This window comes from Myodes glareolus, chromosome 26 (genome assembly GCF_982192425.1).
Source record: "Myodes glareolus chromosome 26, mMyoGla1.1, whole genome shotgun sequence".
NCBI lineage: Eukaryota > Metazoa > Chordata > Mammalia > Rodentia > Cricetidae > Myodes > Myodes glareolus.
The window spans coordinates 14,411,481-14,434,739 of NC_142051.1; the positions used below are offsets into that span (position 1 = coordinate 14,411,481).

The window sequence follows — 23,259 nt, forward strand, 5'->3', positions numbered from 1 at the left end:
AATGAAAAGTCAAGCAGAAAAGTCACACAGGGACAGGGTTAAGGGCAAATGCAGAAGCTACACCTGGGTTCCTGGAGAAAATTAGTTGAGAATGGATTGGGGGATTTGTGGCTTGAGTACAGCAAATACTTACGGTGAAAAAGGAGAGGAAAAGATGTAAGAAAAACCATGGCTAAAAGAGGTGGAGAGGAAATTAGCTTATTTGAATGAGAGCATCAATAATGTGAGGCACATAATCTAGAAACATATCCAAGAGGGTGCAGAGACCTTTTACTTGTCATGCCAGGTAGGGAATCTTCTCTAACAAGGGGCTACAGGGGGATTTTGATACTGACAATAAGGTGTCAGAGTACAGTGTGGCAATCCTTCCTCATTATGTCTCTCCTCTCTTTCTCTGTCCTTTCTTCTCCCCCCATTTACCTCTCTCTTTCTCTCTCTCCTTCTTTCACTCTCTTCCCCTCATACTTTCCTTCCTCATTCTCTCCCATTCTCTCTCAACTCCCTCCACCTCCATCTTTAGCTCTCCCTCCCTCTACCGTTCTGCCTTTTCCCCATGCTTCCCTTCCCTTGCTGACCTCCTTTGAAGTTTTCCTAGCCACCAAAAATGTCCTTGTACATCAAGGATTCCCTGTGATTTTTGTGAGGGAATTAAAGAAACAGGTAAGCCAACTTCTGGCATTCTCTTTTCTGGGTTGGCTGGAAGCAGCCTATTAAATATTTTGGAAGGCAGGACTAGGAAAACACACTTTGATTCAGGCTTTATGGAGACTTCCTGAATCCTGGAGGCAGCTCCATCCTCGATCACCTAATGCCAGCAAGTCTCTTCTGCTGACCTTCTTTGTAGCTTTCCTTTGACCTGAGCTTAGTTAAGAATATTGAAATATTGAATATTTCCTAAAAGGCAAAAAGAAGTGCAGAGCATAACAGTCTCACAGTGCTAACAACTGCCTTACCTAGAAGACAAAACCTGGACTGGGCTTGAAGGGAAGGGTCCAAGATTAGACAGCAGCAATATACATTGTCTTTCCTCAGTATACATCTTATCTGTAGCAAAACAAATCAACTAAAAAAATTTATTGCACTAATAGAATATTTTATGTTCAGGATGTTGTTTTAAAAGGTAGCTGTTTTAGTACCTGAATCTTTGAACATCTCACTAATGAATCTTAAAAGAAGGCTCTTGAAATCTCTATATTTTTCTCTTTTATTTTCCTGAACCAATACAATTCAAAGTATAACACCAAAGATGAAGTGATGCATGGCTGCTCCAGGGAATGGAAAAATAAAATCTGAAAGTTTTGTTGCTAGTCTACTAGCTCCTGGTGGAGGGATGTGGCTGTGACTGAGTGTGCATTAATGCCTGCCTTTCAAGACAGTGAGTGATGACTATTGGAGCAACCGAATGATTCTTTCCATTTATTCTTCTCAGAATATGTGCCTAGAGGCATTAGTATATATTTTGAGGAAGAATGCAGAAGTGCCAGATGAACTATTACTATATGGACAGACAACTGCATTGACAAACTGAGTAAGTAACTTATAGTCAATGTGGAAATACAAGTTCACAAACTAGAAAGTGACCACTGGAGGCATGGCTTAAGATAGTAAACTCAGCATCTCCTTGTTTATATTATATCTTCTTTTCATCCTGGGAAAAGAATATATCAAACTGAAAACCAAACAAATCCAAAAACAAAATAAAATGTAAATTTTAAGATTTTGGTGAGTGTGCGTGTGAATTGCATGCATGGGTAAATGCGGATGTGTGTGTGTGTACAGACTGTGGCCAATAGAAATGCCTTCCTGAATCTCTCTTCACCTTGTTTTTTGAGATAAGCTTAGAATTTTCTTATTTAGACAAAAGGGGGAGGGGTTGTGGGAACTTCTTCAGCCAGTAGCCTTTAAGATACTAGTCCACTTGGGCATGATCTCTTATACTATAAATGCAGCCATAAAGCTTGTATGCTCTCTCTTGGCTGCCAGATTTGGTTCCTGCTCGGCATTTGTGCAGAGGACTGTGATCTGTGAGTCTACCCCTGAATAAAGAACCCTTTATTATACTCAATTCTGAGTGAATATGGATTACTCTATAGCATCCATCTTCATCTGGTACCCATGTGAATCCCAACTCCATGCCTACTAGGATAGGCCCAAAAGGCTCAAAAGGTTTGAGGCCTAGAAGGTCTCCACCCCCACCTGCCTGACTTGATTTCACCTATTAGGTGTTTTTTTGTTTTGTTTTTTTTCAAAATCCCACCACTGTGGAGGTACCGTGCAACAGCTTGGTAATTTCTTTGGCTCATGCATGCCCCCCTGTGCCACTTTCCCTGCTGTGTGGTGAATTGCACGCTTTCCAGTTTTTGTTCCCTGCTCACAAGCTCTGGCTTCCTTGATATTCTGACCACCAAAAAAAAAAATCTTCATGTATATAATTGATTTAATTGCTCCTAATTTGTCATGCAAAACACATTTGTCAGTGTTTAAGCAGATGCCAAAGTGGAACTGAGCAGGAAGGACTGTTCATGCTACTGCTGGTTGTGTCTCTGTTGCTATGCGGTGGCAACCACAACACCTGTTGGCAAATAACATCTATAACAGCTTACTAAAATCTCTTAAAGGAGGTAACTTTATTTGATTAAAAAATAAATCAATATATTTGGAAGTTACATAATTGCAGATAACTTTAGCATCCAGGAATTTAATAACCTTTTTGCTTATGCTGTGGATGGTATTCTGCAAGGTTTGTATGGTTTTTCTGATATATCCATTTATTGGATATTGGGACTTAGATTTGTTTTTCATATTATGTCCTTAAGAAAATGGTTTGATAAGAGAGCCAAGAATCAGTCACTTTTAAGAAATGATACAGTCTTTACAGACTAATACTGAACAGCAAGCTGACAAAATTAATACCATTGAAAAGAATAAAATTAATCTGACAGACAAAATTCAACCCATGTTAAAGAGTACTGAGAAATAATATGAAAGGACTCATTGAATTTGCTGTTGAGTTTGAAAATCAAAATCTGCTAAAAAAAAAAGTTATGATACATTAGCAGATAGAATATCTCTCCAGGAAGGTCATCTGCACACCATCCAAATGATATCCAAGAATGAGAAATAATGCTTAATGGGAAATTTTCATACCTTGGAATCATATGTGCAGAATAAGAACCAGAGGCTAAATGCCTCAATGAAAGCACTAGAATTATATGCAGGTCAAGAGAGTTAGGCTTTACAAAATGCAGTGGTAAAATGATTTGAAATGAGTGAGGAAATTATCAGAGCTGATGAGCAGGGAAAGAAGGTTCAAGGACAAGATTTAACATCACCAGTACATGTCACAGTCAGAGATGACTTACCCAGGATTTTAACTTCATACCCTCTAATCACTTCTGACAAACCATTAAGTTCTAAATGGACAAAAGGATCCAAAGAATGTAGATGTAAACCTATAGGTATGAGCAATTTAAAAGAAATTAAGCAAGCAGTAGTATTTTATGGTTTGCATTCATCAACTGTTAGCAAATGGTGAAAAGATGGGCTTCAAGCAATAAGACAACCCCACAAAATTGATTTCAATTAGTCTCAGCAGTCCATAGAGATGGAACTCAACTGCTATGGAAATGCTATTAGCGAGAAGAGGAAAAAATTTAGAACAACAGGAAAAAGCAAAAGAATTTGAGTCTTCCCAAGATAAAATTATTAGTGAGGGCATTTATGCTGACCCACAGAATCAAGCTCTTTATGATGAAGACATCTTGTCCCTATGCCACACAGCAATCTTAAATACTTGGGACAGGATTCAAGAACAAGGAAAAATAATTGAATCTTATATTAGGGTTAAACAGGGCCAAAGAGAACACTTCAGTTACTTTTTTACAAAGATTAACTAAGGCTATGCAAATAGGAATAACAGACCCAGAAGCTAGACAAGTACTTATTGAATCTCTGGCTTCTGAAAATGTCAACTTAGAATGCAAAAAGATACTTGGACTTTTAAAGGTTAGATCAGCACTATTGAATGAATGGATCCTGCATACAATGAACATTGAAATGAAACATTTGACTATATTACTGGGCTTAAGTAGAAGTAATGTCCAAAGTTATGAGGAGATATCAAAATGCCAAATGTTTTAATTGTGGTAGAAAAGGAAATCTGACAATAGATTGTGGACAAGGAATTTTTAGAAATAATGTCTCCTCTGGGAATGGCAAAAATAGAAGTTCTCAATCTTCTGGATTATGTGGAAGATGTGGCAAAGGCCAACATTGGACTGATGAATGTAGATCAACAAAAGACAGACAAAGCAACCTGATACCATTGGGAAACTCCTTAGGGGGCCTCTCTCAGGCCCCAATGTGAAACATGGTCTAGTCATTCCCAGTCAATGTGGAGAACATGCCCCACCGGGAAAAATTTAAAAATTCCATTACCTGCTGTAAAAAAAAAAAATCATACTGTTCTGGATGATGGAATAAAAATGGAGGATGAATCAAAAATTCCAATAGGAAATAGGAAGCATAATTTTGCCAGACCTCTATAAATGGTAAAAGACCAAAGCTAATAGTGTGTGTAAATAATATTGTAATTTAGGGATTAGTGGACATAGGCTTCCAAATTGCCCTTTTCAAGAGGCATATATTCAATTCCTGGGAATTGGAACTCTATCTCAAGTCAAACAAAGCACAAGATGAGTTGAATGCATAGGACTAGAAGGACAGAGAGCAAGCCTGAGGATAATATCATAGTGAATTTGTGGGATTGTGACCTGCTGTAGCAATGGAATACTCAGTTTAAGATTTCTGCAGAAGGATTTTATAAGGTGCTATAAACAAAGGTCATGAGCTATTCAGGCTGTGCAAGAACACAAAGCAACTAGCAAATCTTCAGAGATACTAATGGCCCAACATTTAAAAAGGTTAACTGAGAAACCAATATGGTTTAAACAATGGCTGTTAACAAAAGAGAAACTGCAGACTTTAGAACAGCTGGTACAGAAGCAACTAGATGCTCACCATATTGAAGACTCAACCAGCTCTTGGAATTCTCCTGTATTTGTTATTGAAAAGAGATCAGGAAAATGGAGAATGGTGACAGATCTAAGAGCTGACAACAAAGTAATTCAACCTATGGATACTCTACAATCTGGAATTCCTTTGCCTTCCCTATTACCTAAAGGATAACCTCTTATAGTTATTGATTTATTAGATTGTTTCTTCACTATACCCTTGTAAGAAAAGGACAGAGAAAAATTTGCCTTCACAGTAACTACTTATAATAATTCTCAGCCTTCTAGGAGATATAAGTGAACTATGCTCCCATAGGGAATGCTCAGTAGCCCCACCCCGTGCCAATACTTTGTAAGTCAAATGATGCAGAGTTGACTTCATTATTCATTCAGGTTCAAGATATAATTACAAATAGGCTTTGTCCCATCTACATAACACACATGCAATTCCATATGGGTCTGCCAGGTTTTCTAGCACAGAGTAATACAGAAATTGATCAATTATTGTTTGGAAATATGCTGAAGGCCTCAGAATTTCATAAAAAGTATCAAGTTAATAGCAGAGGTTTAAAGAAAGAGTTTTCTATTACATGACAACGAACTAAGTAGATTATAAAGAGATGTCCTACTTGCTCTTTCTATAACCAAACACTGCTACCTGCAGGGAATAACCCAAAGGGTACTACTCAGAGGAATGAAATCTTGTAGATGGATTGCTCCACTTTGCAGAATTTGGAAAATCAAAATATATGCATCACATCATTGACACTTATTCAGGTTTTCTATGGGCAACTGCTTTGAGCTCAGAAAAGACTGATTCAGTAATCACACGTTTATTAGAAGTTATGGCCAATATCGGTATACCTGCACAAATAAAGACAGATAATGATGCAATGTATGTCTCTAAAAAAATGAAACAGGTTTTTTTTGCTTACTATAATATAAAGCATATTACAGGCATATCAAACAATCCTACAGATCGGGCAGTTTTAGAAAGGTCACATCAAACTGTAAAATATGTATTAAACAAACAGAAAGGGATGGAAGATACCCCCAGAAATTGATTTCATAATGATTTATTAGCCTTGAATTTTCTTAAGGGTAGTAAGAAAGGAACAATAACAACAGAGAAACATTGGACAATAGAAATTAATTCTGAATTAAATTAGTCAATGTTTTTCAATTATGTGTTGACCTCAGAATGGAAACCAGGAGATATGCTGTGTTGGGGAAGGAGTTTAACTCTTGTCCCTACAGAAGAATAAAACCTATGAATGCCATCAAAATTAATAAAGATTTAGTTTTAAAAAAAGAAACCTATTGATAAACACAAATGGCAACTCATTCATAGCTGTGACAATCATACAGGTGGTAAGAAAACCTCATAACAGTTGGGCAGGGTCCTATTCTTGTCTTTGCAGGAAAATACTCATGTTCAAAAAGTCAAGAGTACCTGGATATTTAGATGCCTAAAGAAGAAAAGATAACTATCCAGAAAGGACTACCAAGCAAAGAGAAAAATGATTTATGAGGACAGGTCATCTGCAGGGTAAAATTTTATTACCTGAATATATACATATATATATGTATATATATATACATATACATATATATATATATATATATCCATCCTTAAAAATCAAAGCTGGCTTTGGAATTGGACAATGACTACCTTGTCTAAATCCAAGCATGTTGTTGAAGAAAAAATTCAGAGTTTCTGTTTCATGTCAGGAGCCATCTGATATGGAACAGAAAAAAGAAATAATTTCAGAAAAATTTTACTTTTCTCCATACCTATGTTTGTTTCTATCATACCTTTTGTTGAATGTATTTCTATATGATTAATGTTTAAGTTTTCCATAATGAACAATAAATTTTCCTGCAGTAATCTTTAAAGTTTCCAGGAAGAAGATGGGGCCCCAGAACAATGATTCGACCGCTTTGATATGATGTCATGACATTGTTAGCACTACTTTAAAATCAATTTTGGGTTTCAGCTGCTCAAAATGATTCCCACTTGGCTAGCTGAAATGTTGCACCTTCTTACAATGTTCTGGCCAGAACTTCAAATAAGAACTTCAGAAAAACCCAACCAAATATTCAGAGACTATTTGCATTTATTCCAGAAAGTAATCTTGAAACTTAATCATCATTTTACTTTTACAGAATCCCATTGAAAGAACATTGGCCCCATTACAGCTGGAAGCAATTCTAGAATATGACCTCCCATCTCCCAATAAAGTTTGTCCTCAGAGTTAGGGATATCAATTATGGGTTGATTATAACTGGTATAGGGTTGGGGGTTGGGGTGGAAATTATGTAGACTCAGGGATCTTCTTCGAAAAAAAGGGGAGAAATTGGATGGGATAATAAGTAGATTAGTGTGAGTGTATTCACACTAATAATAATAGGAGGTTATAGAATAAATACTTGTGAGTTATTAATTATAGACCATTTATATTTGTAAAGATTCTTGTATATTTATACAAATTCAAATTGTGTTTGTTATATTGAATATGCTCCTTTTTCTGTTTACAATATTTCTACACCTAGGCAAAGTTATTTTGTTCATATTATATGCATGCATGTTTATATCTCCGCTTAAGACATTTTGTACATTGATACAATTTTAGGATATATTTATCACATTTCAGTATACATTTCTACCTCTGATCAAGATACTTACACACTGTTTGCATTTCAAGGTCATTGTCATCATTTGCTGCACAGTTCTTTAAAGATTGTTTAATATTCTAATATGAGGCCTTTCTTTATTAAGCTATAGAAGCATTAAGAATTACATGTCAATAGTCATATATGTTTGTCACACATATAATTAGACTAATCAGATTCTTTAGATACATAAAGATTGTATTCCACATAGGTAGGTCATCTTTAACAATTTAAAAGAACTATAGAATATGGCATTTAAAAAAAAACCTTAGGGTTCTGTTGACATGAGACATAATTGCTCCTGGCAGCACCAATCTATTCCCAAGAGAATGTTGGGCACTGAAGACACTCCACTTGGAGTTTGTTTTCTTCTTGGCAAAACTACCCTTTGGGCAAGGAACTGCCAATCTCTTGACCACTGACAAAATGCATGGTGTCCGAACAGGACAAGCAGGATACAAGAAAAAAGACTGCCAAACCTTGCCAAAACAGACTAAGATGGTTCTGAAAATTTTCCTGCCTCTGAAAATTGTCTGTCAGTTACTCTAGGCCTTAGCCAAAGTTGGTTGCTCCAACAATGCAATTGAAACTTTGGATGATTGCCTAGGTAAACAGTTGTCTCTGTCATTTACTGCACATTTTGGAAGTTGCTTGATTGCACTTCCATTTTACTCAAGTAATATTATTTTCTCTAATGTCTTTGATGGGGTTGAAGATTAGGTAGTCATAGTTATTATTCTCTCATGACTGCCAAGCCATTTCTAATGCAAGACTTAGACTTCTTAGGATAGGAAAATTATTGAAACATTTAGCATATATTTGTTGCTTGATATTGTTTATACTGATTGTAATTCTAATGTTTATACTTTATATTTGTTCTTATTGTATATAGTTTTGTATTGAACTTAGAATTCTCTTATTTAGACAAAATGGGGGCATGCTGTGGGAACTCCTTCAGGCAATAGACTTTAAGACACCAGCCCAGTCATGGTCTCTTATACTATAAATGCATCCATAAAGCTTGCACACACACTCTCTCAGCTGCTGGATTTGGTTCCTTTTCCCCATTCGTGCAGAGGACCATGATCTCTGTGTCTACTCCTGAATAAAGAACCCTTTATTATGCTCAATTCTGAGCTAGTATGGGATTACTTTATAGCATCCATCTTCAATAGGGTTTCTCATGGAACTTAAAGCTAACTGATTTGACTAGATTGTCTACCCAACAAGCAAACTTCAGGGAATGATCCTACATGTTGCATCCACAGCTATGATTATAGATCTATCCCTGTACTTGGTTTATATGTGAGTGCTGGGGATATGAATTTAAGTCCTCACGTTTGTGTGCTAGGCACTTAACTGACTAGAGCATCTCCTCAGTCCCTCAAATATTTTAGTTGCAATGGTAAATTTTGAGAGTCAAAAATTTAAAAAATAAAGAAAACAATTCTTTTAAACAGATTCTTGAAACACGGAGATGTTGAACTGTAGCTTAGATTTGTCTGCCTCAGCCTTTTGAATTCTAGAGCTACAGGTATGAGCTAACAAACATGCCTTAAGAAAAGTGTTTCAAAATAGGGTATTTCAGTTACCATGAGAAATAGAGACTACTTAAGTCAAAAATGTTTCCTTGGTGACCTCAAACTCCTATGGTGTTTGAAGTTTTTAGACTCACTGACTTGAAAGCTTTGACCTGGTACTTAGATTTTTCAGGGCATTCCCTTTTTTGGTGGTGGTAGTGGATGGGCTGAAACAGCAAATGGCTATGCATAATTTCTTTACCAATTAGGCAAATAGAACAGACTCTTTGTCCAAACAGAAAATTAGGAGTCACCTTAATAGGAGTGGATTCTGAATAGAGGGTGAAGGATTTTCCTTGTGTTTCATCCTCCAGGAGGGTGTCAGTGTGGTAGAAAAGCCTGAAAGTGGCCCAGGACCATGGAAGCATCAGTGCTGAGCCCCACATCCTGGGAGAAACGAAGGGCATGGTTACAACAAAGTCGTAACTGGCAAACCCAGGTCCTGGAAGAGGAGGCTGCAGCTGCCCTGCAGGATGCACTGGATCCCGAGCCTTCCAGCCTGGATGATGTTTTCCAGGAAGGTAAGAAGCTTCTGGACATCACACAGATATCCACTGTGTCTTGCAGAAGTCTGCAAAGGATGGAAAGTGACCTCGCTTTAAAGTAGGACCTGACAGAGGCTCTTTTCAAAGAGTGTAAGAGAGGTGTAGTGTAATATGATATGTGAATTGTGTGAGGAGGAGGCACGCATATGTTTAGGAAACAAAAAGGAACACCTTTGCACCATCCTGAGAATCTTCTGTGAGTGTCAAAGGAAGAGGGCTTGTTTGTGAATTAAGTTTGCTTGTGTAACAAGACTACATACAGTCTATGCCCAGATTCAGGCTGCAACTCTGATTGCCGTGTGGCCTTTGAGAAGTCTCTCTGAAGATTCTTTGCTCAATCAAGCAGTGGGTTCTTTCTCACATACCCATATTATCTGCAGTACAATGAGAAAGACCAGAAATGTAGTCTGAAACAAAAACTTTTGCACCGATAAACCCACCCTGTTTTAGTTGTTAGAAAACACAGGCCTAGGGCTGTCCCTCTCCTGATAGTTCTTTCCTTCCTCCCTTCATGTATCCCTCTCTACCATTCTTCATTTCTTTTTTCTTTTCATTTTTTTAGTTTTGGGAAAGGAACCATCCCTATTGCCAATCTTTGGGAAAAGAAAGCAGAAGCATGGTAGCCTGGACACTGGAACTTGCCATTTTCTGAGGTAGATAGAAGAGAGGCAGAGGCAGGAGACATATATGTCATCTTTACATATGAATACATCCCTTTTATATCTCCCCTCTATGGATGTTGTGGCTTATGTGAAGGCAGCTTGGTGAATGCCCTGAGTTGTTTGAGGCGGTGTGGCTTTTTTCAGTTACCACAATAACCAGCGTCTGCTTTTTCTAGGAAATCCAATCAATAAGATTGAGGACTGGCTGCAGGGCTGTGGGTAAGTTCTCACAAGCAAAGATGCGGCTGGTGGTTGACTGTGATGGTGGACACCGTCCTTGTAAACTCAGAGACAGGAAAAGAGTAAGAATCAATTTGATGTGCAGGCATGAGGAAGAGACTTAGGTCTTGGGTCACTTGGTGATCTAGGCTGTGGATCAAATATAGCTCAGAACTGAAATAAAGTTCACCTGGTTGAGAATCCAGGAGAGATCTGGAATAGAGCTCAGAATAGATGGTAATTTGCCTCTTCTTAGAATCCCAGGGAGTAGTGGCAGCCCCCACTTTTCCCATTCTGATTGCAGTTTTACATGGTGTGGCTAAAATGAAAGAGCTGGAGGTAGACTATATTCCTTCTCAGTAGCAGAACACAGGAAAGGCTCAGGGACTTCAAAACCATGAAGGGTTCAGAGACTTTAAAATAGTACCACCTCTTTTCTTGAAAACAATTTAATATACCACAAAGAAGCCTGCAAACTTGCTTACCCTTGTTCTTGAAGGGTAATTGTTATGCTTTGAAAATATTTCCAAATTTCTCTTTTTTTTAAAAAAAAAAATTCTGTCTTATGTCTTTGTACTACAGTCATACACAGGGGACAATCTGAGTACTATAGGATGAGTGTCTTATATCTTGTACTGGTAATGAAGTTTGATTTGCAGAAATCAGGAATTTGACCAGTGTCGCTTTAATGTAAATTTTATTGAAATGTATCATATATACCAGCACAATTTTATTTTTACTTTAAATTTTATTGAAGCAAAATATCCCTACTTAAAGATAAATGACTATGAACTAGTAGCTGAATGGATTTTCACAAAGAGAAATATCAAGATAATTCAAACAGAACACCACCAACATTCTAAAAGCCCTTTTTCATAATTTTTCCGTCACTCTTCTGCCTTGCAGGGTTAATCAATATGTTGATATAACGTCGTACTTATGTTTTTGTAGGCAGAGTCTGCTTGTTCATTCCTGGCCATCCAGACCTGAAATAATCACACAGAAACTATAGTAATTTCAATACTGTTTGGCCAATAGCTTAAGAATATTTACAGCTAGCTCTTACATCTTAAATTAACCCATTTCTACTATTTTATTTTTATCATGAGGCTCGTGGTTTACTGGCAAAGTGCCAGCGTGTCTGTCTCCTGCAGCGACTACATGGCTTCTCTTTGACCCTGGCTACTCTCTCTTCCTCTGTCTGCTTGAAATTCCTGCCTTGCCCTATTCTGCACTGCAATAGGCTCACAGCAGCTTTTATATTAACCAATGGTATTCTCAACATACGGAAGGGACTCCCACATCAAGTTTTGGCATTTTCTGAACTGCCTTTTCTGGCTTTGCATTATTTGTGATGTTCATTCACCCATTTTTGTGAATCTATCAATCCTTTTTGATTGCTGTTCAGTATTAACTGACATAGATTATTTTAACTTTTTTTCACTTTTTAAAAATTAAAGATTTTGTTGCTTTTTTCTGTGTTATTTATAACAGTTTTCTTTTCAGAATATGTGCAGACATTTCTATTGAGTAATGTATAAGTAAAATAATATTCTGTTTTAATTGTTATTCTGATGGCAGTAGACAAATGAAGAAATTGTAGCTCTAATTCAAAGTATTTCAAAATATGGAACTTTTTGAATGCTAAGATGACATCACATGTATAAAAATTCCATATGATAGGTCACATTTGAAATGCATGCACTTCGTATAAAACAATGTGTAAGGTTATTGTCATGCTAACTCATATATGTGAAAGAGCAATAAATTTCACATTTTAGACTTGTTAGACTTGATTCTCTTTCCTAAGGCATGGTCATACTGATTTCCAAAGCAACTGTACCAGTTTGCATTCCCACCAGCAGTGGAAGAGTGCTCCCTTAACCCTACATCCTCTCCATCATAAGCTGTCATCAGTGTTTTTGAACTTGGTAATTCTAACAGGTGTAAGATGGAATCTCAGAGTTGTTTTGACTTGCCTTTCTCTGATGCCTAAAGATGTTGATCATTTCCTTAACTGAATTATCAATTCTCAATTGGATTGCTGTAATTTCACACCTTATTATGTATATTTACACACAATTTTATTGTAACAAAGTAAAAATTCAGATTCAAGAACCATAGTCGACATTTTTCATGATTGTACTGAAATTATGGTACTGGCTGAAAATGCTAATATATGCGATCAACTTCATAAAACTGAAGCACAACTTTACAGATTCTCAGTTATGAGTCCCTTTTCATTGTTAAATATCTAAGATACTTCAAGAGCCATCTGGCTAAGTACATGCTTGTACACAGACAGAAGGGAAGCTTGGCTTAGTACTAGCCCCGTCAGGTGCACTTCAGCCTTTGTAACCCCTTCACCCACACTTCTCCACTCCGGACTCCACCTGAGGCTACACCCAAAGCATCAGTCATAGCTTCCATCTCAAAAATACTTGGAAAGTAAATACTGCCAAACTCAAAATGTATCAGTGCTTCAGGTAGGATTAGATGATAAAAATCAAGAGATCCAAATTCCCTTTTGGTATTCTTACTCTTACTTAAAAAAAAATTTGGAAGGAAGTTTAAGTACCATTTTATTAGAATTTGAGGTAAAAGCCACAGGGCAGACAAGCTTTAAATCATGGCAGCTGCCGGATAGATGAAGACAGAACAGATGAAGAGAAAAGGTATTTTAAGAATTATTTATCTTATTTTTGAGATTATAAGATGATTACATGATTTCCCCTACCCTCGCCTTCCTCCAAACCCCCTTTCCTCTCACTCAAATTCATAGCCTCTTTTTATATTAATTGTCGTTGCATATATAAGCATGTATATGTATATAATATATATGTATGTATTATATACACATATTTTTAAATATAATCTGATCCATCTGTAATATTATTTGTATGTATATTTTCAGGGATAATCTTTGGATATTGGATCATGATATTGGATAACAATTTGTTATGCTCTACCCCAGGAAAAGCTATTTTCCCCACTCTCAACATTCCTTATTTGGTCTTTGTGTAGTGTTGAGGCTTCATGGGCTTTCCTCTGTCCACTTTAGCATGTCTATTAGTGTCCTTGTTCTGTCCATGCTTAGACAGTCATGTTGGTGAGGCTTTATGTGTACAGCTTCTGATATTCATAGAAGAAACAATCTTACAGAAAGCTCCCTGTTCCTCTGGCTCTTACAATCTTCATTTCCCATCCCTGATTCTTAGGTGTAGATGCTGTGTTTAGTGATATTAGTTAGGACTAGGATCCAAAATTCTGCATTTTTACTGGTTGCAGTCTTCTGCAATAGTCACGATCATTTGCAAACAAAAGTTATGTTGATTATACTTGATGATTATACTTATGGATAGAAGGACAAATAATTAGAGTGTAATTAGAGATTATGATGGTTAAGTAAAGCGATGATTGTAAGTTTTCCTCCACAATCCATAACTTCACTAGCCCTGGGTAGCTGGATAGGTTTCCAGTACCAGAGATGATTTCCCTCTTGTTGAGCAGTCTCACATCCAATTACAGAGCTATAGAATACTGCTAAGATATGTGTGCTGCTACTGTATCATTAGGGTTATCCTGCAATGCTGCTTCTTGTTGGGGTTCACAGGCACCATAGCTGTGTAGGAATGTTGGTTGCTTTTCATCCTTTGGAAACTTGCTTGGCACCTTATTTTACCCAGTACTTACACAGCTTACTTTGCTTACCAATTTTAGAGGAAGGGAATTTGTTTTGTTTGTCATATTGCATCTTCTTCTTACTATCTGTTATGCTAATTTCTGTTTTTCAATATGGTGAATGATTGATAAGACATCATTACAAAACCTAAAACTGTCTAACAGAACACAGTTTCTTCTGTTTCCTGAAAGATGTGATATTCAAGTAAGAGTTTGGGTGCTAGAAAAGTGAAGGGATGTGGGTAGATATGGTGAACTGACAAAAACCTGAAAAAATTGACCTTTGTATATGTTATATAAAAATTAGGATGTCAGATATTGTCAGATTCTACTTAATAGATCTCTAGGAAGTGATAGCTATAATGGCATCAAAAACTTCTACTCTAGTAACATATTTCCCCAGTTTTTCTTCTGTATTTTTTCTTATCTTGATAAAGACTGATGAACCATTGCAAAACCAATTTCAGGCTATGCAGCCTTAACAACAGTAGCACGTTTAGGAAATACAACATATTGCAATCTCAGGCCCTCATCACTACTTCTATGAACCTGCTAGCCAAGTAGTCAGAGCCTAATTGTCTTCCATATGAAAGCAAATTCAATAGTGCTGATTCTCACTGGAAAAATTATATGAACATGTGGGAGCTATTTGAAGAAAGGCATGAAAATGTAATTTTTTTCTTTTGGCTTTAGAGACACTGAGGAAGGACTTTCTGAAGAAACAGGGCAATCCAACTGCAGTGGTGAGCTGTTCTAGTATTTTTATTTTTGAATGCTGTGCAGCTGAGTGTATGTATGTATGTGTGTGTACACAGCTACATTTATGTGTGTGTTTGAGATTATGAGTGTCTTTAGTTTCTGGAAAATACCGTTTATTTGTTAGAGAAGAGTCTAGAAAGTCCAAAGAGAAGTGTCACCTCAAAGCAAATGATTCTAATATTCATAGGTTACTACTATTGGAGAAGAAAAGAACCTTGCGATCTTTGCGAATTTATATTTGTGTGTCCCTAAGTGTGGTCACACATCTTCACGTGTTAACTACTTGGCAGGAGATTGTGTGCATGATTATGATTATGTGTGGCAAAGTACACAGATAAATTACACATGGATGTATATAATTCTTAATCAGAATATGACTGTGATTGCTGACATAAAGCTGGGAGAATATTTGTGGACATGTAGATATCCAGCATATTTGTGTAGTTATCTAAGTCATATCCTTGGACATGTTCAAGTGTGCAGTTGTGTCTATGCATTTGTCTTATGTTCTGACTTTATTTTCTGCCATGTTTCTGTGATGTTTTTGGCAGGGTACTCTAGCCATGGGACTAGCTTTGAAGACGACTTGAGTCTTGGAGCGGAGGGTGAGTGGTACAGCTGTAAGAGGTTGGAATCAGTGCAGAAGGACCATGTGGTGTGATTTAATAATAGGGTGGAGGGGAAACTTCATAGAGAATCAGGGTCATCTTTGGGTGGAAAGAATAGTTTAGTTTTCTTGTTGCTTGTTTGTTCTGATATACAATAACAAAAGTGTTCCAGATTTAGAAACATTTCTTCACCTGCCTATTATGATTTCGGACAGTATTTTTATGGTGGTTGAGGAGACAATATCAAAGTACCATAAAATCTTCTGTATCTTTGTGTTTTTTTCTTTGTTAGAAGTGCAGAGAACCAAAAAAGTTTGAGTGATTCTTCCTCTTCTTCTACTTCATCTTCTTTTTTGTTTGTTTGTTTGTTATTTTTATTTATTTTTTTATTTTATCTTCTTTATATTGGGTATCAGACCCAGTGATTCATTCTGCTAGGCAAATGCTCTCTCTCTCTAAACTATATCCCCATGCCTGAGAAGTGGTTTTAAGGGGTAAATTTTGCTACAGAGGAGAAGGGTTTAAATAAAAGATAAAAGAACTGCCTCTTTCCAGTATCTCCAGAGACTTGTAAGAGACCCATATGATGGGCAGGATCAAGATCGTAAAGATCTAAGTGACCCCCATGCTCAGGTCATAAAGGTCCTTGACTAGAACTCAATTACAGATTGTAAGTTCAGACTCCAGGCTAGGTGCTTGCTTGACATGTCTGCTGTACTTCTTAGGCTGTGTTAGATGATACTGGGATCCCAAACTCTGTACCACTAAGATGGCCTGCAATAATAATAGAGGGAAAGAGTGGAGCTATTTCATGGCCTAAGAAACAACTCAGGTGTTTTTAATTTTCCTTCTAACTTATTTTTACCTTTCTGCTCCTATCCAGCCACACTACTGGCCACCAATGGAAACCTCTTCTCCAGGTAAGTATAAAGGTTAGACTGTATAAATGGTGTCTTCCAAGGAGACAATAAACTGGAGGAGGTACAGAATCAGAAATTTTAAGCAAAGAGCTAAAGATACATGGCAAAGAGGAAGGCTTTCTAAGCAGCAAAGGAAGGCATAGTCCTCCGCACAGGAAAAGTATACCCAGTAGGGGGAACTTGAGGCTGGGTATAGATTAGAAACTGGAACTGAATGTTATCAACTTTGATCTCTACAGGAAACTCCTCCAGACACCCAGGCCTTGTCAGTTACTTGACCTTGGCTGTAGTTTGGCTTCCAGCAGCATGACTGGTGGAACCAACAAAACCAGTTCAAGGTAAGTAGGAAAGTTTGGAGGGTTAGGTTCATTGAGGGATACAAGACTATGGAGAATGAGCTGAGAGTCTGCATACTGGAGCTTTTGTGCATTGTCTATGTACAGTCAAGAAATATGATGATGTTTGTACCATGATGAGGGAGGGGCGTAGAGGACTATTAATATCAGAGATGGATGCTGTGTATGAAGCATAGGAATCTTCTTCCAACAAACCTGTACTCGAAGAGGTATAGTAACAATGTTATCACAGTACCTAGATGTATAATAGGTGTTCAGCAAACAGTGTGTATTATGTAATCAACTAATTTGTTGATAGAAAACAGTGCAAGGTCTTGTTCAGTCCAGGCATTGACTATATAGAACTTGCAAAGATAAAGCTGAGTTTGTCTTGAGGGTCTCAATTATTCCACAGAATGGAGAAGTTCCACATGCAAATAAATCTAAAACAAGTTAGAAAGTGATAAGAACTAGTGGAATATAATGAGAGTGTCAAAAATTTGGGGATTAAGTTTTAATTTGAGTAATAATACTTAGACTTAACATTTTACTTCCACGGTGACTAACCCTACATACATGGAACTCAATTAAATGGGAAAATATAAAAATAGGATTCAGATATTAAATTAGTCAGTGTTTTCTAGTGAAACAGAGGTTATAGAATGAATATTTCCCTTTTTATAAGGAAAGGGTGTTTATTAGAATGACTTATAGGCTGTGGTCCTGCTAATCCAACAAAGGCTGTCTATGAACGAAAAGTCCAAAAATCAAGTAGTTTCTCAGTCCAGGAGTTTGGACATCTTAGTTGACTTCCAGTATATTCTGGAATCCCAAAGCTGTAATGCTTTGAAGGAATGAGTATGAAGTTTTCTGTCCCAACCTGTCCTGAAGTCATCAGTCCCAAAGAAAACACACAGAGGTCTACTTTAATTATAAAGTGATTGGCCTATTAGCTCAGGCTTCTTATTAACTCTTATGACTTATATTAACCCATAATTCTTGTCTGTGTTAGCCACGTGGCTTGGTACCTTTTTCGGTGAGTCAGTCACATCTTGCTATCTTGCTTCCTCTGTGGCTGGGTCACAACTGCAGACTGAAACTTCGCTCTTCCCAGAATTCTCATTGCTCAGCCTCTACTTTCTGCCTGGTCACCCCATCTATACTTCCTGCCTGGCTACTGGCCAATCAGCATTTTATTAAAAAATGATACAAGTAACAGGATAAAAGACCATTGTTTCACAGCACCCCGCCCCCATTTAAAAAAAAAAACAAAAAAACAAAAAAAAACAAGAACTCTGAATCTAATATACTTTGTTTAGCTTATCTTCTGACCATTATTTATAACAACTTGTAACCAACATTCTAAACAAAGGAAAATATCCAGAGTCCATTTTTTGGGAGAATGTGGGCATAGTTTTCCCAGGTTACTTCCTACTTATTGGGGGCACTGATAATCTTATGGAGACCTGAAGAAAATTTAAGATTATGGTCAACTCCTGAATGAAAAATTCTGTGGGGCTTGATCATCTCAGCAAGGAGTCTTGAGGGTGTTCCAGAAATAGAACTCAGACATCTGGCCACCTGCTCCTATCAGAGATTTCTCAGTGGTCTCCTTGATCAAACTTTATTTTTCTTAGCCTAAAATGATTCCACAGCCTCTGATTTCCTGTGGAAACAAAATCAAAACTTTTTCCAAAATAACATACCTTTGGACTTCAACTTTGAAGTCAAGGTATTTTCAAAATACCTATCTTAGACTAATTCAACAACATTTATGAACAAATATCTTTTAGCAGCTGTTACACCTTCCTCAGCATTCAAACAATTCAGAGAGAACACAATAACATATGGTATTCAGAATCTCTATTTTTTCATCTTTATGTGACTTTATTTTAACCTCTATTTCTTTTATTTTATTTTTAATTTTTTGCTTTTTGAGACAGGGTTTCTCTGTGTATTTTTGGCTTTCCTGAAATTTACTCTGTAGACCAGGTTATCCTTGAACTCACAAAGATCTGCCTACCTCTACCTCCCAAATATTGGGATTAGAGGTGTGTGCCACCATACCTTGAACTCACAGAGATCCGTCTGCCTCTGCCTCTGAAGTATTGGGATTAAAGGTGTGTGCCATTACACCTTGAACTCACAGTAATCAATCTGTCTCTGCCTCCCAAGTGTTAGAATTACAGGTGTGTGCCACCACACCCAACTACTCTCTTTTCTCTTTTTTATTTTAAGGACTTTATCCTTTTTCATTTCTCTCCCAAGCCTATATATACATATACATATACATATACATATACATATACATATACATATATATACAGTATAAACCATTTAGAGGTTTTTTCATCTTTGAATTTATCTTTACTGTATATCTCTTTTTCTGACCACATGAATCTTTAATTTGCTAAGCGTTGTGGTTAGGATTAAAGTCATGGCTTTGAAAGCTGGATCCAGCCCATTCCTTAGCTTTCTGAGATTCTGGACTCATGACAGAGGTACTGGCTGGAGCCATGTTTATTGCCACAACAATAAAATGTATGGCATTTCAAAGTCCCTGCCACCACCAAAAACCACTCAGTCAGTTTTTCATCAACACCATTTAAGTGTTTTGTGGCAGGACCTCTTAAAAGAGCTGCAAGGTTTTGCAAATAATGCTGATTCAGGAAGCCTCTCTTAAACGAGATGCATTTGCCTCTAGAAAACAGAGCCCACCTGAAAAAATGCTGCTATCAATAAGCCATACTTAACTCTATTTTTTTCTGTCTAGAATAACTTTCCAAGCTCTCTTAGGCTTTTAAGTGGATTTGGTCAGCCCCAAGTTGGCACGCCATTCTGCTGTCCAAAGTTTTCTGTTCCATCTAGTCTTGCAGTCATCAGTCCCAAACAAACAGAGGTCTACATTAATTATAAACTGATTGGCTTATTATCTCAGGCTTCTTATTAACTCTTATAACTTATATTAGTCCATAATTCTTGCCTGTGTTATCCACATGGCTTGGTACCTTTTTCGGTGAGTCAGTCACATCTTGCTATCTTGCTTCCTCTGTGGCTGGGTCACAACTGCAGACTGAAACTTCGCTCTTCCCAGAATTCTCATTGCTCAGCCTCTACTGGTCGCCCCACCTATACTTCTTGCCTGGCTACTGGCCAATCAGCATTTTATTAGAAATGATACAAGTAACAGGATAAAAGGCCATTGTCCCACAGCAAATGAGCTTGCTAGGGAGGCAAGAGCAGACAGGCAAAGAGAAAAATTTTCTTATTCCTTGTGCTTATATAGGATACTAGCAGAAGGTGTGGTCCAGATTAGAGGTGGGTTTTCCCAGCTCAAAAGATCTGGATTAAAGGTGTGTTCTTCTACCTTAAAGAACCAGATTAGAAGTAGGTGTCTTCAAATTAAGCAAAAAGAATCACCTTTTCACAAATATGTCCCACCATTTGTGGACTTTAATTCTAGATGAAGTCAAGTTGACAACCAAGGATAGCCATCACAAGTACCTAGATTTTTTTTATTTATTTTTGTGATTACATTGTATTTAAACCATTTCTCCCTGAGATTTGCTTTCTATAAATTCCTCAGATACTACTCCTTGTGTAAATGGAAGTTTTTATATTGCCCAGTCACATAGAAACACACAGAGCCTTATATTAATTATAAACTGTTTGATCATTAACTCAGGCTTATAACTTGTAACCAGCTCTTACAATTTAAATTAACCCATAATTCTTATCTGTTTAGCCATATGTCTTAGTGCCTTTTCTAAATAAGGCATTCTCATCTTGCTTCCTCCCCCATTTGGCTGGTGACTGACCCTCTGCCTTTCCTCTTCCCAGAATTCTCTTAGTCTGGTCATGCCATGTATACTTCCTGCCTTGCTACTGGCCACTCAGCATTTTATTAAACTAATATGAGTGACAAATCTTTACAGTATATGATAGTATTATCCCACAACATCCTTGTTCTCTTTCAAATTCATGACACCTTTTATTTTATTAATTGTTGTTGTGTGTTCCTAAATGCAAATAAAATCTGTATAATGTTACTTCTATGTATGTTTTCAGGACTGATTATTTGATGTTGGTTAATCAATTTGTATGCCCATCCTTGTGAAAGACTATTTCTCCTGTTTTCAGCATTCTTTAGTTGCCTGCAGTTCTTTTGTATAGAATTAAGGCCTCATGGGCTTCCCTCCATCCACTTTTATTGCTCCATCCATGTTTATTATTTATCCTCCATCCATGTTTATTGCTATTGCTGTTGTTTGGTTCATGCTTAGGCAGCCATGCAGATGAGACTTCATGTAACTTCTGACATTCTTAAGGGACAGAATCTCACAGAAAATTCCATGCTCCTCTAAGTCTTAAATGTTTTCTGCTCCCCCTCTGCGACTTTAGATATAGGAAATGTGTTGTAGATACATCAGTAAGGACTGGGTTCCAAAACTCTGTATTTTGATTGGTTGTGCTTGTCTTTAATGTTCCCCATCTATTGCAAAGAAAAGTTCCTTGATGAGGCACGAGAACTGTACTTATTTGTGGGCATAAAGATAAATAGTTAGAATTTCAGTTAGGGATTATGCTGGATTAGCAAGGTGATTCTAACACTCAGCTTCTGAGCAAAGATCAAGCAAGTTTGTGTCAGTAACTCATCGGTGAGGAAACCTACAATGGTGGAGATAAAAAGAACATGGGTCTGGAGGACACGAGGACAGGTTCAGGGACTTCATGATCCAGCTGCTAATTAACAAAATGGTCCTGGTTTTGATTTTTAAAACAATCTACCATCCTTTCTGAAAAGAATGGTAGTGACAGTTAGCCTGGACATCAAATAATCCACACACCTTGCTTCCATTGTTGAAACATAGTTGCTGAAAACAGGTGTCAAGGAGATTCAACACGGTTCCAGCACGAGCATATATGTGATGAGAGTAGGGGAAGCACTTAGTCTTCTGTGGAACAGCATTTCTCTAGATGAACAAAGTGTCAGAAGGAGGGACACCTCTCTAAATCGGGCATTGAATGTACCTAAGTTCAAAATGAGACTACTATAAGATCTTATGTTCTTTACACACTAATTGTTTAGTTGTCTCACACAACTTCTAAGGCAAATACAGTGACAGAAAAACTGCAAAGCACCTGGCAAAAGCCAGATATATGGCAGCCTGCAATTGGGAACTGACAAGTTAGCAATGTAGGCATATTTCTTTGACTCTGTATTGCTCTTCATTTTCAAGGAATTTCCATATTTATTTAAATTTGTTTTGGGCTGTGGAGACAGCTCAGAGCCCTATGCTAGTATTTTATATAACAATATCTGGGATATACTCCCCATGCCTCAGACACAGAAATGAGGTTCAAATAGTAAAATCTCTTTTCAATAGAGAAATGTCCAGGAATAGAGTATAGAGAAATGCCCAGGAAAGAAATTTTAATTTTGATAAAACTATTAAATATAGTCCTAGGCACTGTTCTATTGCCATGAAGAGACACCTTGACCAAAGCAACTCTTATAAAAGAGTACATTAATTGGGGGCTTGCTTACAGTTTCAGAAGTTTAGTCCATTATCATGGAAGAGTGTGGCAGCATGCATGGTGCTAGATCAGTAGTCTAGAGCTACATCCTGATCCACAGACTGAGAGAGAGAGAGATCCTAGACCTGGCCTGGACTTTTGAAACTTCAAAGCCCCTCCCCCCCATTAACATGCTTCCTCCAACAAAGCCACACCTCCTAATTCTTCTAATCTTTTCAAATAGTAATACTGCCTGGTGACTAAGTATTCAAACATATGACCCTGTGGGGGCTATTCTTACTCAAACCAACACAGATATTATGAATTCATGTATATCTCCAAATTGTCTTATGTACCAAAACTTTCTTTCTTTAGCATCTCAGAGATTTTGGATCAGGTACAAGAAGATGCAGAAGATGTCCTCTTCAGCCTGGGCTTTGGCCATGAGGACCACAAAGATACATCTCGTATCCCTGCAAGATTTTTCACCAACCCCTCTAAGGCCAAGGGCATTGACTTTCAGCTCTTTCTGAAATCTCAGATGGAAAGGATTGAGATGGAGGATCCCTGCCTGATGCTGGCCAGTGAGTTCTCCCTTACCTTCCTTTCATTTGTAACATGGCTACATAACTCTTGGTTAACTTTATTCTCTTCTTGCTCTATCCTCATTTATATTTTTCCAAAAGTGGAGCACTATGGTGTCTGCTTTCTCTCTTGAAGAAACAATCTTCAGGAAACCTAGGGCCAT

At 37.3% G+C, this 23,259-nt stretch overlaps 1 protein-coding gene across 3 annotated transcripts in view; it reads left to right on the forward strand.

The window, feature by feature from the left end:
• Tespa1 (thymocyte expressed, positive selection associated 1) overlaps positions 1–23,259 on the forward strand; it is a 41,392-nt gene that overhangs the window by 7,589 nt on the left and 10,544 nt on the right. For 2 of the 3 annotated variants that reach the window (XM_087901992.1, XM_087901994.1), the window contains exons 3-9: positions 9,580–9,786; positions 10,649–10,691; positions 15,066–15,115; positions 15,683–15,736; positions 16,623–16,659; positions 16,899–16,997; positions 22,887–23,095. In XM_087901992.1, the coding sequence (XP_087758118.1) occupies positions 9,624–9,786; positions 10,649–10,691; positions 15,066–15,115; positions 15,683–15,736; positions 16,623–16,659; positions 16,899–16,997; positions 22,887–23,095 (655 nt within the window). In that variant the 5' untranslated portion in view covers positions 9,580–9,623. Of the gene's footprint in view, positions 1–1,429; positions 1,529–9,579; positions 9,787–10,648; positions 10,692–15,065; positions 15,116–15,682; positions 15,737–16,622; positions 16,660–16,898; positions 16,998–22,886; positions 23,096–23,259 lie in introns of all 3 variants that reach the window. The other variant, XM_087901993.1, reaches the window with a different exon arrangement.